Here is a 13,723-nt window from a genome sequence, read left to right as displayed (position 1 = left end):
CCGGCTAGTTTTTTGTATTTTTTAGTAGAGACGGGGGTTTCACCGTGTTAGCCAGGATGGTCTCGATCTCCTGACCTCGTGATCTGCCCGCCTCGGCCTCCCAAAATGCTGGGATTACAGGCGTGAGCCACCACGCCTGGCCCAATTTTTGTATTTTTAGTAGACAGGGTTTCACCATGTTGGCCAGGATGGTCTCCATCTCTTGACCTCGTGATCCACCTGCCTCAGCCTCCCAAAGTGCTGGGATTACAGGCGTGAGCCACTGTATCTGGCCCCCATGGCTTCTTGAAGCCAGCCACAGTTCCCTCGTCTGTCAAATGGGTATAATTCTCCATCACCAGGTCTCTGCAAGGGGGTCTGCAGAAAGCACTGCCTGGCATATGGTCAACAGGCGTCAGTCCGGTCTTCTCATCTCACAGTCAGGCCACCTGAGGTGCACAGGGAGGGAGGGACTTGGCCCAGACCACACGGCCAGGCTTCCTCTACACCGCGCAGGTCCCTGACCACCAGCAGCCCCTCTCTCCCTGTCTCTGCTGAGGGAGCAGGGGGTCAAGGGTCAGTCGAAGGTTTTGCCATTTCTTTAAAAAACAAAGGCTTTAATTCACTCCAGCCACCCACTGTCCTAGGGTGTCTCAGGCAGAGGCCCTCTCCCTTCCCAGAAGGCACTGGGAGGAGGAAATCTACCACCCAGCACATGGCAGGACCCAGGGCCTGGCCAGGCACTGCACACAATAAGCTGGGCCTGAGCCAGGAGGCAGGCAGGGTATGGGGGGAGACAGGGTGAACGGCCAGGCCACTGCAACAGTGAGAGACCCGGGGAGCCCCTCGCTATCTTGGCCAGGAGGAAGGAGAGACCAAGGCACAGAGCCTTAAAAAAGAGGACATCCTCTCCTGGCCTCCCCTCCCAGAGCCCTGCTCCCTAGGCCAGTCTAGACAGAACCAGGAAAGCAGAAAACAAAAGGCACCTAATATGTAAGTTCATGGGGAGAATGCAGGCAGGTGTGGGAGGCTCCCACCTCCAACCCCGGGCCTCAGCTACTGGGACAGTGCAGGCTCCAGCAGCTTCAGGACACCACCCACCAAGTGCAGGCTGCCAGTGACCAGCACATGGATGGCAGCAGCCTCATGGAGTACGCTGGCCCCACTGTGAGCCACAGGGTGGGTGAGGAGGCCCTTTGGGGGAGTGGGTGGCTGGAAGACAGGGTCTCGGCCTTGGCTGATCCATTGCAAGGCATGTGAAATGCAGCTGAAGACGAGGGAGCTGGCGCTGCAGGTGTGGGGTGGGTGGGGCGCCAGCAGCAGGGATGTGGGCCCACCAGGCTCTGGACTGGGGGCGCTCCAGAGGTCCGGGCTGGCCTGCTCTTTGTCCAGGTGGTTCCAGTGCTGCTGGTGTTCCAGGCAGCGCAGCAGAACCTGGTCCAGTGTCACCGTGAAGTTCTGTTGGTCTGTGGGGCACAGAGACAGGCATGTCAGCGAAGGGGAGAGGGAGTAAGGGACAGGGGTGGAGAAAGGGGCTGGTGCACCATGAGCACCTGTTTAGCACCAAGCCCTTTACATCATCAGGCCAGCAGCGTCGGCTCGTGGTCTTCTCCATGGACACAATGAAGAAACTGCAGCTCAGACAGGTTCAGTGACTTGCCTAAGGTCACGAGAGGCAGAGCCGGACACTCTGGCTACAATGCTTTTGCTCACTAGGCACCATTTCCCCACCTTGGCCTCATTGTCTCCATCTATAAAATGGAAATCCAGCTGGGGACCATCACCAAGTGGGCATTTCTGAGGCTGCTGGTTAAAAATGCAGATTCCAGGCCAGGCGCAGTGGCTCACGCCTGTAATCCCAGCACTTTGGGAGGCCGAGACGGGCGGATCATGAGGTCAGGAGATCAAGACCATCCTGGCTAACATGGTAAAACCCCGTGTCTACTAAAAAATACAAAAAACTAGCCGGGCAAGGTGGTGGGCGCCTGTAGTCCCAGCTACTTGGGAGGCTGAGGCAGGAGAATGGCGTGAACCCAGAAGGCGGAGCTTGCAGTGAGCTGAGATCCGGCCACTGCACTCCAGCCTAGGCGACAGAGCGAGACTCCGTCTCCAGAAAAAAATAAATAAAGAGTTCAAGATCAGCCTGGCCAACACGGTGAAACCCCATTTCTAAAAAAAAAAAACAAAAATTAGCCAGGCGTGGTGGCACGCGCCTGTAATCGCAAGAGTATTGCTTGAACCCGGGAGGGGGAGATTGCAGTGAGCTGAGATCATGCCATTGCACTCCAGCCTGGGCGACAGAGTAAGACTCTATCTTTTTTTTTTCTTTTGAAAGAGGCGGAGTCTTGCTCTGTCACCCAGGCTGGAGTGCAGTGGCCGGATCTCAGCTCACTGCAAGCTCTGCCTCCCGGGTTTACGCCATTCTCCTGCCTCAGCCTCCCGAGTAGCTGGGACTACAGGCGCCCGCCACCTCGCCCGGCTAGTTTTTTGTATTTTTTAGTAGAGACGGGGTTTCACCATGTTAGCCAGGATGGTCTCGATCTCCTGATCTCGTGATCCGCCCGTCTCGGCCTCCCAAAGTGCTGGGATTACAGGCTTGAGCCACCGCGCCCAGCCGAGACTCCATCTTAAAAATAAACAAAAAACAAAAATTAGCCGGGTATAGTGGCGGGTGCCTGTAGTCCCGGCTACTCGCGAGGCTGAGGTGGGAGAATCATTTGAACCTGGGAGGCAGAAGTTGCAGTGAGCCAAGATGGCACCACTGCACTCCAGCCTGGGCAACAGAGCAAGACTGTTTCAAGAAAAAACAAAATGCAGATTTCAGAACTCTCCCCAGCCAGACTGATGTGGGGACTGGAGAATTTTTTTTTTTTTTTTTTTTTTTTAAAGACAGGGTCCAGGGTCTTGCTCTGTCACCCAGACTGGAGGGTAGTGATGCAATCATGACTTCATGACTCACTGCAGCCTCCACCGTCCAGGCTCAAGCGATCCTTCCACTTCAGCCTCCTGAGTAGCTAGGACTGCAGGTGTACACAACCACACCTGGCTAATTCTTCTTCTTTTTTTTTTTTTTATAGAGATGAGGTCTGGCTTTTAACTCCTGGGTTCAAACAATCCTCCTGCCAAAATGCTGGGGTTACAGGTATGAGCCACCAAGTCTAGCCTGGGACCTGTATTTTTTACACTATTTCAAAAATTTTTAACACAACACATAGTAAAAAACACATTTTACATTGCAACCCAGTACTCACATACTTATATGTATGCCTGGAACAGAATGACCTTCGCCAAACAGGCCCTACCCTTACTTTGTGCAATGCATACTGGTATTTTCTATTCTATTCTATTTCGTATAAAATTAAAAATGCTCGCCGGGTGCGGTGGCTCACGCCTGTAATCTCAGCACTTTGGGAGACTGAGGTGGGCGGATCATCTGAGGCCAGGAGTTTGACACCAGCCTGGCCAACATGGCAAAACCCTGTCTCTACTAAAAATACAAAAATTAGCTGGGCATGTTGGCACATGCCTGTAATCCCAGCTATTCCAGAGGCTGAGACATGAGAATCATTTGAACCCAGGAGGCAGAGGTTGCAGTGAGCTGAGATTGTGCCACTATACTCCAGCCTGGGTGGCAGAGTGAGACTCCGTCTCAAAAATTAAATTAAAAAAAAAATTTTTTTTTTGAGACGGAGTCTCGCTCTGTTGCCCAGGCTAGAGTGCAGTGGTGTGATCTTGGTTCACTGCCAGCTCCGCCTCTTGGGTTCACACCATTCTCCTGCCTCAGCCTCCCAAGTGGCTGGGACTACAGGCACCCGCCACCACGCCTGGCTAATTTTTTGTATTTTTTAGTAGAGACAAGGTTTCACTGTATTAGCCAGGATGGTCTCGATCTCCTGACCTCATGATCCACCTGCCTCCGCCTCCCAAAGTGCTGGGATTACAGGCATGAGCCACTGCGCCTGGGCAAAAATTTTTTTTTTTTTTTTTTTTTTTGAGGCGGAGTCTCGCTCTGTCGCCCGGACTGGAGTGCAGTGGCCAGATCTCAGCTCACTGCAAGCTCCGCCTCCCGGGTTTACGCCATTCTCCTGCCTCAGCCTCCCGAGTAGCTGGGACTACAGGCGCCCGCTACCTCGCCCGGCTAGTTTTTTTGTATTTTTAGTAGAGACGGGGTTTCACCGTGTTAGCCAAGATGGTCTCGATCTCCTGACCTCGTGATCCGCCCGTCTCGGCCTCTCAAAGTGCTGGGATTACAGGCTTGAGCCACCGCGCCCGGCCAAAAATTTTTAAAAATAAAATTAAAGTATACTTTGGTGTATAAAAGAGTATAAGTATACTAAAGTGTGCTTACACAGTAAAACAAATTTATTTTCTACCCCAAACCTCCAGTCTGGAAGCCCCCACTGTCTACCTCAGGGACCCCTGCCCATCCCCAGGGGCCATGCCTGTCACATCTCACCTGCATTGCCTGTGGATGACACCTCTGTCAGGTTGGGGCAGAAGACGGCATAGTCAAACTGGCACGGCTAGAAGGCCAAGGGAAAGACCTGGTGTCAGACCCCTGAAAGGATGTCGGCCGACTTCCACATGACCCCGAGCCCACATCTGGAGATGCAGCCTCCCTGACAACTAGAATGACGCTGTATAAACCCAGCCAAGGTACTTCAGCACCCTGCCCCCATCTGCCTCAGTATACCTTGCCTGGCCTGTGGCCTGAGCAGTGAAGCCCCAGCCTACTGTACAGATGGGGGAACAGAGGCCACAGGTCAAGGGGACTTGCTGAAGGTCACTCAGATAGTGAGGAGACCCCTAATCCAGGCTGGAAAAAGGCTGTGGGTAAATGGGAGAGGTTCTGGATACAGCGTTAGCCTCCTGGTCTGTGAAATGGCAGATGATACCTAGGGGCCACTTCAGCCCTGACAGCTTGGGCAGCCTCAGTCTCCCCAAGCAGAGAAAGGCCCAGTGACTCTTTCAACCAAACTCGAGAAGCAGGTACCCTTAGCAGCAACCCAGTTTTATGGAGATGCAAAGTGAGGCTCAGGGAAATGCCACCTCTCGCCCGGTCCAGGGTGATATGCTAGTGCCAAAGGGGCATGACAAGTGAGTCCAGAGTCTACACCTTTAGCCACGACATGGCCCTCCTCTTAAGCCTGGACTTCAGTCAAGACACGCGGGGAAATGAGTAATGACCTATGACTGGACTCCCCGCGGCCCTGCAGCACCTGGCGGAACCAGTACATGCACCTCGTCACATCTAATCCTCAATACAACTCAAGAGAGTGGGGATTAGCACCCCCGAGGGTCACACCGTCAGATCCAGGGTTTCAGGACTGCCTGCCGCCCACCCGCAAGTCGACCCCTCACCTGCAACAGTTTCAGCAAGGCCGCCGGGTCCCGGTCCCCGGTAGCATTGAAGAGCAAGACTCGAACCTCGGGCCCACTGCTACAGGAGAGAGGAGCTGGGTCAGATGGCGCCGCCCATTCTCCCAATCCCCGCCCTTCCCCCAAGATGCCGCCCTTCCCCCACGACCTCGCTCCTCCCCGTGGGCCCGCCCGCCCTTCCCCCAAGATGCCGCGACTTCCCGTGAGCCCGCCCAGGCCCCACCCCCATCCCCGCCCCTCACCCGCTCGGCCTCTCTCGGCCCTGCAGCGCCTGGCGGAACCAGCGCACGCAGGCCTGCACGCTGCTGGGGGTGTGCGCGCCGTCCAGGTACCAGGTAAGGGGCCCGCGCCGCAGCACCTGTGTCCGGCCCAGCCACTCCGTGTTCCGAAGCCCTGGAGGAGGGCAGCAAGGCAGTCCTCCAGGTCCTCTCCCACCCCCATCCTCAACTCGGCACACACACTCCCAAGGCCGGTCTCCCCTGCGGGCTGCGCCCGCCCTCAACACTCTGAGGACCCCAGCAACCCAGGAACTTCTTACTAGCACCAGTCAATGGCTTGGCCTTTTCGGCTGCCTCATCTGGTGGAATGTTTCAGGCAACTCTGAAAGGGTCTGCTATCATGTATGATTCCCGTTTGACAGCCCTAGAACCCTTAGCTGGGGCCGGGATATGATGCGAGGTCGGCCTGTCTCCAGGACCTTGTCACTTGCCCCTGACAACAGGCGTGGCACACAGTGGGCCCACCATTTGCTGCAGGGGCTTAACAGCATGAGCATCCGCTGGGTGCTGAAAGCTTTGGGGGAGGCAAGAAGCAGATGACTGGATCACCGTCCTCCAGAACCTCAGGGTCTGATAACAATGATAGTGACAGTGACAGCAGCTTCCACTGGCTGGCACTTTATCCCACTTTGGCCAGGCCCTACACTCAGCACCTTAGTGACGTCACCTCAGCGAATCCCCACCACAGCCCTTGGCAGTGGCTCCTATCATCATCCAGTTTGGCAGATAAGAAGACAGGCTCAGGAAGAGTTCATGAGCTCAAGGTCAGGGAGGTTTGCTGACATCAGAATCCTTTCTCTTAAGCACCACTTCAAATTGTCTCTATCTCCCAAACAGAAAACCAAAAAAAAAAAGAAAAGAAAAAAAATCTGAAGGGGCACAGACACACGCAGTGGTCCCAGCTGCGCAGGAAGGTCCAACTCACCGAGCCGCATGTGGGATGTGGGCTGGAACACGGGTGCCAGGGGCAGCTGCCACAGGATCCCCGGCCTGGATGCCTTCAGCTCCCCGGCACCTGCGGGGTGTGTGAAACCAAGTGTGCCCAGGACCCTCCTAGGCAGGCTCCACAAGTGCCACCCACCTGCCTGCCCACTCAGCTGCCCGCCGCTCACCATGGTGGTCCTGCCGCTGCAGCCAGCAGTGGGCCAGCTGCAAGGCCAAGGCAGCGTTGGACCGCTGGTGCTCCCCCTCCAGGCCCAGGGCCAGCGGCGGCCCCCCTTCCTCCAGGGCCTCCAGCGTCGGACACAGGTAGAGAGGACACTGGGGGAGACAGGCAGGAGTGTGTCAGCAGAGGCCCTCCCTGACCACATCAGCCCTCCCATCTCTCCCCTCCCCCAGCCACCAAGCGCTGCTCCCAGAACTGAGATATGTTCCAGCTGGCCTGGCAGCTTCCTCACTGCACAGATGAGCAGAGGGACACACGCCCACCCAGACTTACTGAGATCTCCTGGGCTCGGTCCCTCAGCACTGCCAGGGGACCTTCAGGTTGGAGCACAGTGAAGGCAGGGACACCTCGCTGTGGAGGGAACAAGGAGAGAGAGAGGGCTACCTAGCGTCCTCCACACTGCTATCTCTGGCCCCCACATCCCTGGGTCTGGGCTACCACTGTCTCTCATCCCTCATGTTTCTTCTTTATTTTTGTTTTTTGAGAGGAAGTCTCACTCTGTCACCTAGGCTGAAGTGCAATGGCACAATCTCGGCTCACTACGTCTGCCTCCCGGGTTCCAGCGATTATCCTGCCTCAGTCTCCCCAGTAGCTGGAACTACAGGCGTACACCACCACATCTGGCTAATTTTTGTATTTTTAATAGAGACGGAGTTTCACCATATTGGTCAAGCTGGTCTCAAACTCCTGACCTCAGGTGATCCTCCTGCCTCGACCTCCCAAAGTGCTGGGATTGCAAGCATATAAGCCACCATGCCCAGCCATCCCTCATGTTTCAATGGGGAAACAGTCTGGAGAGGAGACTCAACTTGTTCCAGTCACACAGTGAAGCCAGGATGAGAATGCAGACGCCCAGGCCTTCCATGTCTCTCCCGTCCCCCAATCTGCCTGGTCACCTTAAAGATGCCCCCTTTCTGCCATGCGATCTTCTCCACCGTGTCCCCCAGGAGGCTGGTGTGGTCAATGCCAAGAGAAGAGACTCCGCACACCACAGGCTTCCTGCAGAGGAGGAAAAGGCCATGAGGCCCTGCCCTGAGCCACCAGGCAGCAGGTGAGGCTGTGCTCCTGGCTGCCACTCCTCGCCCCAAGCAACTGGGCTCACCTGATGATGTTGGTGCAGTCATAAGCCCCGCCAATGCCCACCTCCACCACTGCCAGGTCCACCTGCCAAAGACCAGAGGGCATGGCAGGGGGTATGAGGGTGCCCAGAGGCCACATGGAAGCAGGGAGCCCCCAGGCCTGCTGAGGTTCCTGTTCCCAAGGCCTCAGATGCAGGGCTCTAGGGAGAGAGCACACACCTTCTCTTGGAGGAAGACGTGGAAGGCCATGAGTGTCAGGAAGCGGAAGTAGGGGGGCATGGAGACACAGCTGCCATCCTGTGGCACAGGGACATGTCAGGGCCCAGAATCCCTGCAGCCCCTCCTCTGGGGACATGGGGTGCTGGAACATGTAGCACCCCCAACCCCACCCACCCGCCACCCTCTTGCGTGGGGCACCTTGGTCTCCTCCAGCCGGTGGTAGAGGCGCCAGAAGTACTTGGTGAAGAGCTCAGGACTGATGGGCTGCCCATTGATGCGGATCCGCTCCCGAACCTGCACCAGGTGGGGAGAGCTGCCGGGACAGCTGGGGTCGTCAGGACTCCCTTCCCGAGCATCCTGGCCTTCCCCCACCCTGCAGGGGCTGATGGCACTGGCCTCGGTGCCTCGCCTCTCCTGTATCCCTCGGTTTGTTCCTGGTGCCCCATCCCCCCGGACTATCTGTAGCCCCCCAGTCCTCCCCCTCTTGTATCTCCAGGTCTCTGCACCTGGCTCACCCTATTAACCACACTGGTCTCAACTAAGACAGCTCCTCCTCCTTTGGACCCTCACCCAGGCCGGTCTCGCACATCCAATGGTCCCATACCAGTCACTCACTCTGCTGACATCTGTCCCACAATGCCATCTGTCTCACAGCTCTCAGAGACAAAGCCCACGATCAACGTTCAAGCTGCAGCCCTCGGCTGGCCCTCAAGGCCACATGGGCCCAAGTTGAAGGCTAGGGTTTTTATCCCCAAAATGACTGTAGTTTTTGTTTTTACTTATTTATTTATTTTTGAGACAGGGTCTCGCTCTGTCACCCAGGCTGGAGTGCAGTGGCACAATATTGGCTCACTGAAACCTCCACCTCCCGGGTCCAAGTGATTCTCATGCCTCGGCCTCCCAAGTAGCTGGGATTACAGGTGCATACCACCACGCCTTGCTGATTTTTGTATTTTTAGTAGAGACAGGGTTACACCATGTTAGCCAGGCTGGTCTTGAACTCCTGGCCTCAAGTGATTTGCCCGCCTTGGCCTCCCAAAGTGCTGGGATTACAGGCATGAGCCACTGCGCCTGGCCCAAAAAATTATTTTAGAAGACAGGTTGGTGCCTTATGTTTCAATCCTCAAAGACACTCAGGTAGTAAGTCCTCTTCTCCATCTGTTTATTTGAACAAGAACTGTTTAGGGAGAACATATTGGCTTGAAATGACCTTAGGCAGCTGATTTCAGAAGTTCCTGGTGATGGGCTTAGGAGACATGCGTGACACAGGAAGAGTGATCCTGGTTCTACCTGTCCATCCTCTTGTGTTAAGTCTAGACAAGTGAGACCAAGAGGGGGCGCTGTCTCCTGGGGAAAGCCACTGCAGAGACTGGCTGAGCAGAAGGGCTCCTATCTGCAGCCTGCCTGGGAGACCTTAACATGGATGGTACAAGCCACCCTCATCATTTAAGCCCTTGCAAGGCAATTTTCTCCTTACTCTAAGAGTACTAATTGATAAATATCTCTATGTGATTTTAAAGTTATATAGGACTTTAAATTTTTTTTTTTTTTTTTTTTTTTGAGACGGAGTTTCACTCTTGTTGCCCAGGCTGGAGTGCAATGCGACGATCTCAGCTCACCGCAACCTCTGCCTCCCAGGTTCAAGCAATTCTTCTGCCTCAGCCTCCATAGTAGCTGGGATTACAGGCATGTGCCACCACGCCCGGCTAATTTTGTATTTTTAGTAGAGATGGGGTTTCTCCATGTTGGTCAGGCTGGTCTCGAACTCCCGACCTCAGGTGATCCACCCACCTTGGCCTCCCAAAGTGCTGGGATTACAGCGTGAGCCACTGCACCGCATTTTTTTGTTTTTGTTTTTGTTTTTGTTTTTTGAGACGGAGTCTTGCTCTGTCACCCAGCTGAGTGCAGTGGCCAGATCTAGCTCACTGCACTCGCCTCCCGGGTTCACGCCATTCTCCTGCCTCAGCCTCCCGCTGGGACTACAGGCGTCCGCCACCTCGCCCTAGTTTTTTGTATTTTTTAGTAGAGACGGGTTTCACCGTGTTAGCCAGGATGGTCTCGATCTCCTGACCTTGTGATCCGCCCGCCTCGGCCTCCCAAGTGCTGGGATTACAGGCTTGAGCCACCGCGCCTGGCCTGTTTTTTTTTTTTTTTTTTTTTTTGAGTGGAGTCTCGCTCTGTCGCCCGGGCTGGAGTGCAGTGGCAGATCTCAGCTCACTGCAAGCTCCGCCTCCCGGATTTACGCCATTCTCCTGCCTCAGCTCCCGAGTAGCTGGGACTACAGGCGCCCGCCACCTCGCCCGGCTAGTTTTTGTATTTTTTTAGTAGAGACGAGGTTTCACCGTGTCAGCCAGGATGGTCTCGATCTCCTGACCTCGTGATCCGCCCGTCTCGGCCTCCCAAAGTGCTGGGATTACAGGCTTGAGCCACCGCGCCCGGCCTGTTTTTGTTTTTAATAGAGATGAAGTCTCACTATGTTGCCCAGGCTGGTCTCAAACTCCTGAGCTCCAGTGATCCTCCCACCTTGGCCTCCCAAAGTGCTAGGATTACCGTTGTGAGCCAACACACCCAACTTGGACTTTAAGTTATTAAAGAGACATCTGAGCATCTGACTATTCCAGTCATGTAATTTTTTTTTTTTAAGACAGTGTCTTGCTCTGTTGCCCAGGCTGAAGTGCAATGACGTGATCACCGCTAACTGCAGCCTTGACCTCCCCGGGCTTAGGTGATCCTCCACGTCAGCCGCCCAGAGTGCTGGGATTAGAGGTGTGAGCCACCACACCCGGCCTCCTGCTACATATTTAGTTTATACATTAAAGTTGCCCCTTCTCCAATTTTTTTTTTTGTTATGAAAATTAAGGCCAGGCACAGTGGCTCACACCTGTAATCCCAGCACTTTAGGAGGCCGAGGTGGGTGGATCACTTGAGGTCAGGAGTTCAAGAACAGCCTGGCCAACATGGTGAAACCCCATCTCTGCTAAAAATACAAAAATTAGCCTGGTGTGGTGGTGGGCGCCTGTAATCCAAGCTACTCAAGTGACCGAAGCAGGAGAATTGCTTGAACCCAGCAGGTGGGGGTTGCAGTGAGCCAAGATCGTGCCATTGTACTCCAGTCTGGGCGATAGAGTGAGACTCAGTCTAAAAAAAAAAAAAAAAAAAAAAAAAAAAAAAAAAAAAATTAAAGGTTGCCATGAACATGGGCCAATATGGTAAGTGCACTGTATATTTATTGAATGAATAAACATTGGGCAGAGAGACATGTAGCTGACCTCCTGGGGGTGACCCTGGTCCTGAAGCACTGGCTGGTTCCATAGCCCCCCAGGGTCCATTGGGACAGACACACCACATCCCTCCACAACCCAGTACCTAAAGAATCCCGTCTTCAGGCCATAGCTTCGGAGGATACATTCCGTGAAGGCACAAGTGGAGCCCTTGAAAGAAAAGGGATTGTCTGGACAGGCTCTACCCCACCAGCCACTTAATAGACCCCCTACCCCTGGGTCCTGCCCCTCACCTTCCCCTTCGTCCCAGTGACGTGGATGATGTTCAGCCGGTCCAAGTCCTCCACCTGGGACAGACAGACAAGGTCCCCACCTCAGCTACGGGAATCACTAATGGGGGAGGGAGGTGGTCACTGGCTCTCTCTACCTTACCTGCAGCCCACTCCGTGCCAGGTACAGTTCCATGGCTTCCAGCTGTGTCTGGGGGTCACCTCGCTGGCGCTTCACCTGCTCCAGGTAGCCGGCATTGGTCTGCAGGGTGTTAAGCATGCGCACGGCATCCTGGCAACCACAGTGCCCAGGTAGCAGGTTAAGGCTCACTCAGGGTCCACAGGCACAGAGACACCCAGCAGACCAGTGGCCAAGCCAGGGCAACAAGGCCAGTACCAGGCCTGCCTGCCGTGCTAGCCCCGTTACTTAGCCTGTAGGTTAAGTATCAGAGAGTATGGCATCTTTCCAGCTCTGGCAAATAGGGGAGCCTAGGGCAATTCAGCCCCACCCAGGGAGTGCCACACAAAGAAGGTGGCATGACTAACGGGCTAGCCTTCCTTCCTGCCCAGGCTCCCCCGACTTCACTCCTGGGCCTTTGCCCTCATTCTCTCCAATGGGGTCCATTGCTATATTGCTCCCTGCCAGGGCGGGGCCAGAACTACAGAAGATTGGGGTATTCGAATTCTGGAGTTCCCCGAAGCTCCATCCCAACCTTCATGACTCTGGGGTTCCACATTCCAACCCACAGAAGAGCAACTCAGAGGGAGGAGGGGTGTGCCAGGGGACACTCAGCCAGGAAGGCAGGTAGGTACTGCTTCAGGAGGGTTCACAATGGAAGTGGGAGTGGGGGTGCTATTTCCTTCCCCTTAGGCCTCATATTCCGTGCCTCCCACCCTCAGGACCTCAAGGCTGGTTGAAGGCCCCACCTTCATCAAACCAGTGCCACCCGCTTGACTGGCATCAGGTTCTGGTCTAGGGCAACTGGCTCTTGGCACAGCGCCCGCGGACGTTTTCTCTTTTCCAGGTTCTGCGGCCCTCCACTACCCTTGATTCCTGCCTGTCCCCCAATTCCAGGCACTTGGATCCCCAATCTCCTGAATCCTGGACACCCCACCCCCAGATCAATACTCCTGGATCTTTCAAGCCTGAATTCCTGAGTCTCTTCCCTCCCCTTTCCCCACTCCCACTGCCGGTTCAGACTCCGGGATCACTGGAACTCCAGAACCACCGCTGAGCCTCTGGGCTTCTGGATCCTAGCTCCAGCGACCCTTCCCACTCTCCAGCCCGGGGCGGGGTCGCTATAGTCTCCGAATTCCCAGACCCGCGCCCAACTTCCTGGTCTCTGTCCCCACCCCCAGACTCCAGGATGTTCCGCCTCCGGAGTCCCCCAGTCCAGGGCTCCCTGTACCCTCTCGGCTAGCGGAGCCCGGATGTTCTGTGGCTCAGCGCAGGCCCACGTGTCGTCGCGCCCCGGCCCGCAGGCTCGCCTGATACCTGGTACTCCATGCTGGGCTCCTGCGGCACCGGCCACGCGCTCAAGCCCCGCTGCGCCGCGACCTGGGTCGTTACGCCGCGCGCAGACGCCGCTGCCAGGGATAGAGCGGCGCGCAGGTGGTTCCGCGCCGGCGACATAGCCCCGGCGACCTCGGCAGCGCACTAGGCCCGGGCGGGAGACGCCCCGCCCCGCCCCCGCCAATCAGCGCAGCGCCGCCTCACCCCGCCCCCCGCCAATCAGCGCGGCCCCGCCCCGCCCGCCATCTATCAGTACCGCCCTAAACTCTCGCGACCAGCCCCCTTGCGCCATTAAAATGCCGCACCTCTCGAGTGCATCATCCTGGTGAGGGGCAGGCCTCGGGACCATGTTTATGAGTGGCACGCTCCGGGGCGTCCCCTCCCTTAGCGGGCACGTACTCCTTTTGTCACCATCCTCCCAAGGCCCCTCGCAGCACGTCCCAAAATAGCCAGTCCCGGTCAGCAGCCCTCAGTCTTTGCTCCGAACAGGGATAGGATGACAGAGCTGCGGACACCTGGGAGACACCTCTAAACAGCTGCTGCTGTTTAGAGAATGGATTTGAGGGCCACCAGGGGATGGTAAGGCAGTAATCCTTCTTTTCTGTGAATGAGTGAGGAGGA

General features: G+C 55.8%; 1 protein-coding gene and 1 long non-coding RNA gene across 9 annotated transcripts in view; one reads left to right on the top strand and one right to left on the bottom strand.

Annotated features, from left to right (window-relative positions):
- Positions 1-575: 575 nt before the first annotated feature.
- The window catches only part of FPGS (folylpolyglutamate synthase), a 13,278-nt gene continuing 130 nt past the window's right edge, over positions 576-13,723 (bottom strand). Inside the window, exons 1-15 of one of the 8 annotated variants that reach the window (XM_033191729.1) lie at positions 13,085-13,288; positions 11,753-11,881; positions 11,614-11,667; positions 11,466-11,530; positions 8,298-8,412; positions 8,100-8,177; positions 7,904-7,965; positions 7,698-7,800; positions 7,075-7,152; positions 6,749-6,896; positions 6,562-6,651; positions 5,601-5,751; positions 5,341-5,419; positions 4,436-4,502; positions 576-1,445 (exon numbers count right to left, since the gene is read on the bottom strand). In XM_033191729.1, the coding sequence (XP_033047620.1) occupies positions 1,036-1,445; positions 4,436-4,502; positions 5,341-5,419; positions 5,601-5,751; positions 6,562-6,651; positions 6,749-6,896; positions 7,075-7,152; positions 7,698-7,800; positions 7,904-7,965; positions 8,100-8,177; positions 8,298-8,412; positions 11,466-11,530; positions 11,614-11,667; positions 11,753-11,881; positions 13,085-13,222 (1,767 nt within the window). In that variant the 5' untranslated portion in view covers positions 13,223-13,288 and the 3' untranslated portion in view covers positions 576-1,035. Of the gene's footprint in view, positions 1,446-4,435; positions 4,503-5,340; positions 5,420-5,600; positions 5,752-6,561; positions 6,652-6,748; positions 6,897-7,074; positions 7,153-7,697; positions 7,801-7,903; positions 7,966-8,099; positions 8,178-8,297; positions 8,413-11,465; positions 11,531-11,613; positions 11,668-11,752; positions 12,022-12,998; positions 13,289-13,723 lie in introns of those variants that run through there. The other 7 variants (XM_033191730.1, XM_033191736.1, XM_033191731.1 and 4 more) reach the window with 7 other exon arrangements.
- LOC117072019 overlaps positions 13,340-13,723 on the top strand; it is a 15,409-nt gene continuing 15,025 nt past the window's right edge. The window contains exon 1 of the long non-coding RNA XR_004432684.1: positions 13,340-13,681. This is a non-coding gene — a long non-coding RNA (uncharacterized LOC117072019). The remainder of the gene's footprint in view (positions 13,682-13,723) is intronic.

Source organism: Trachypithecus francoisi, unplaced genomic scaffold, assembly GCF_009764315.1.
Source record: "Trachypithecus francoisi isolate TF-2019V2 unplaced genomic scaffold, Tfra_2.0 Contig01585, whole genome shotgun sequence".
NCBI lineage: Eukaryota > Metazoa > Chordata > Mammalia > Primates > Cercopithecidae > Trachypithecus > Trachypithecus francoisi.
The sequence above is the reverse complement of the archived record's forward strand: the minus strand, read 5'-3'. Positions and strand labels throughout refer to the sequence as shown.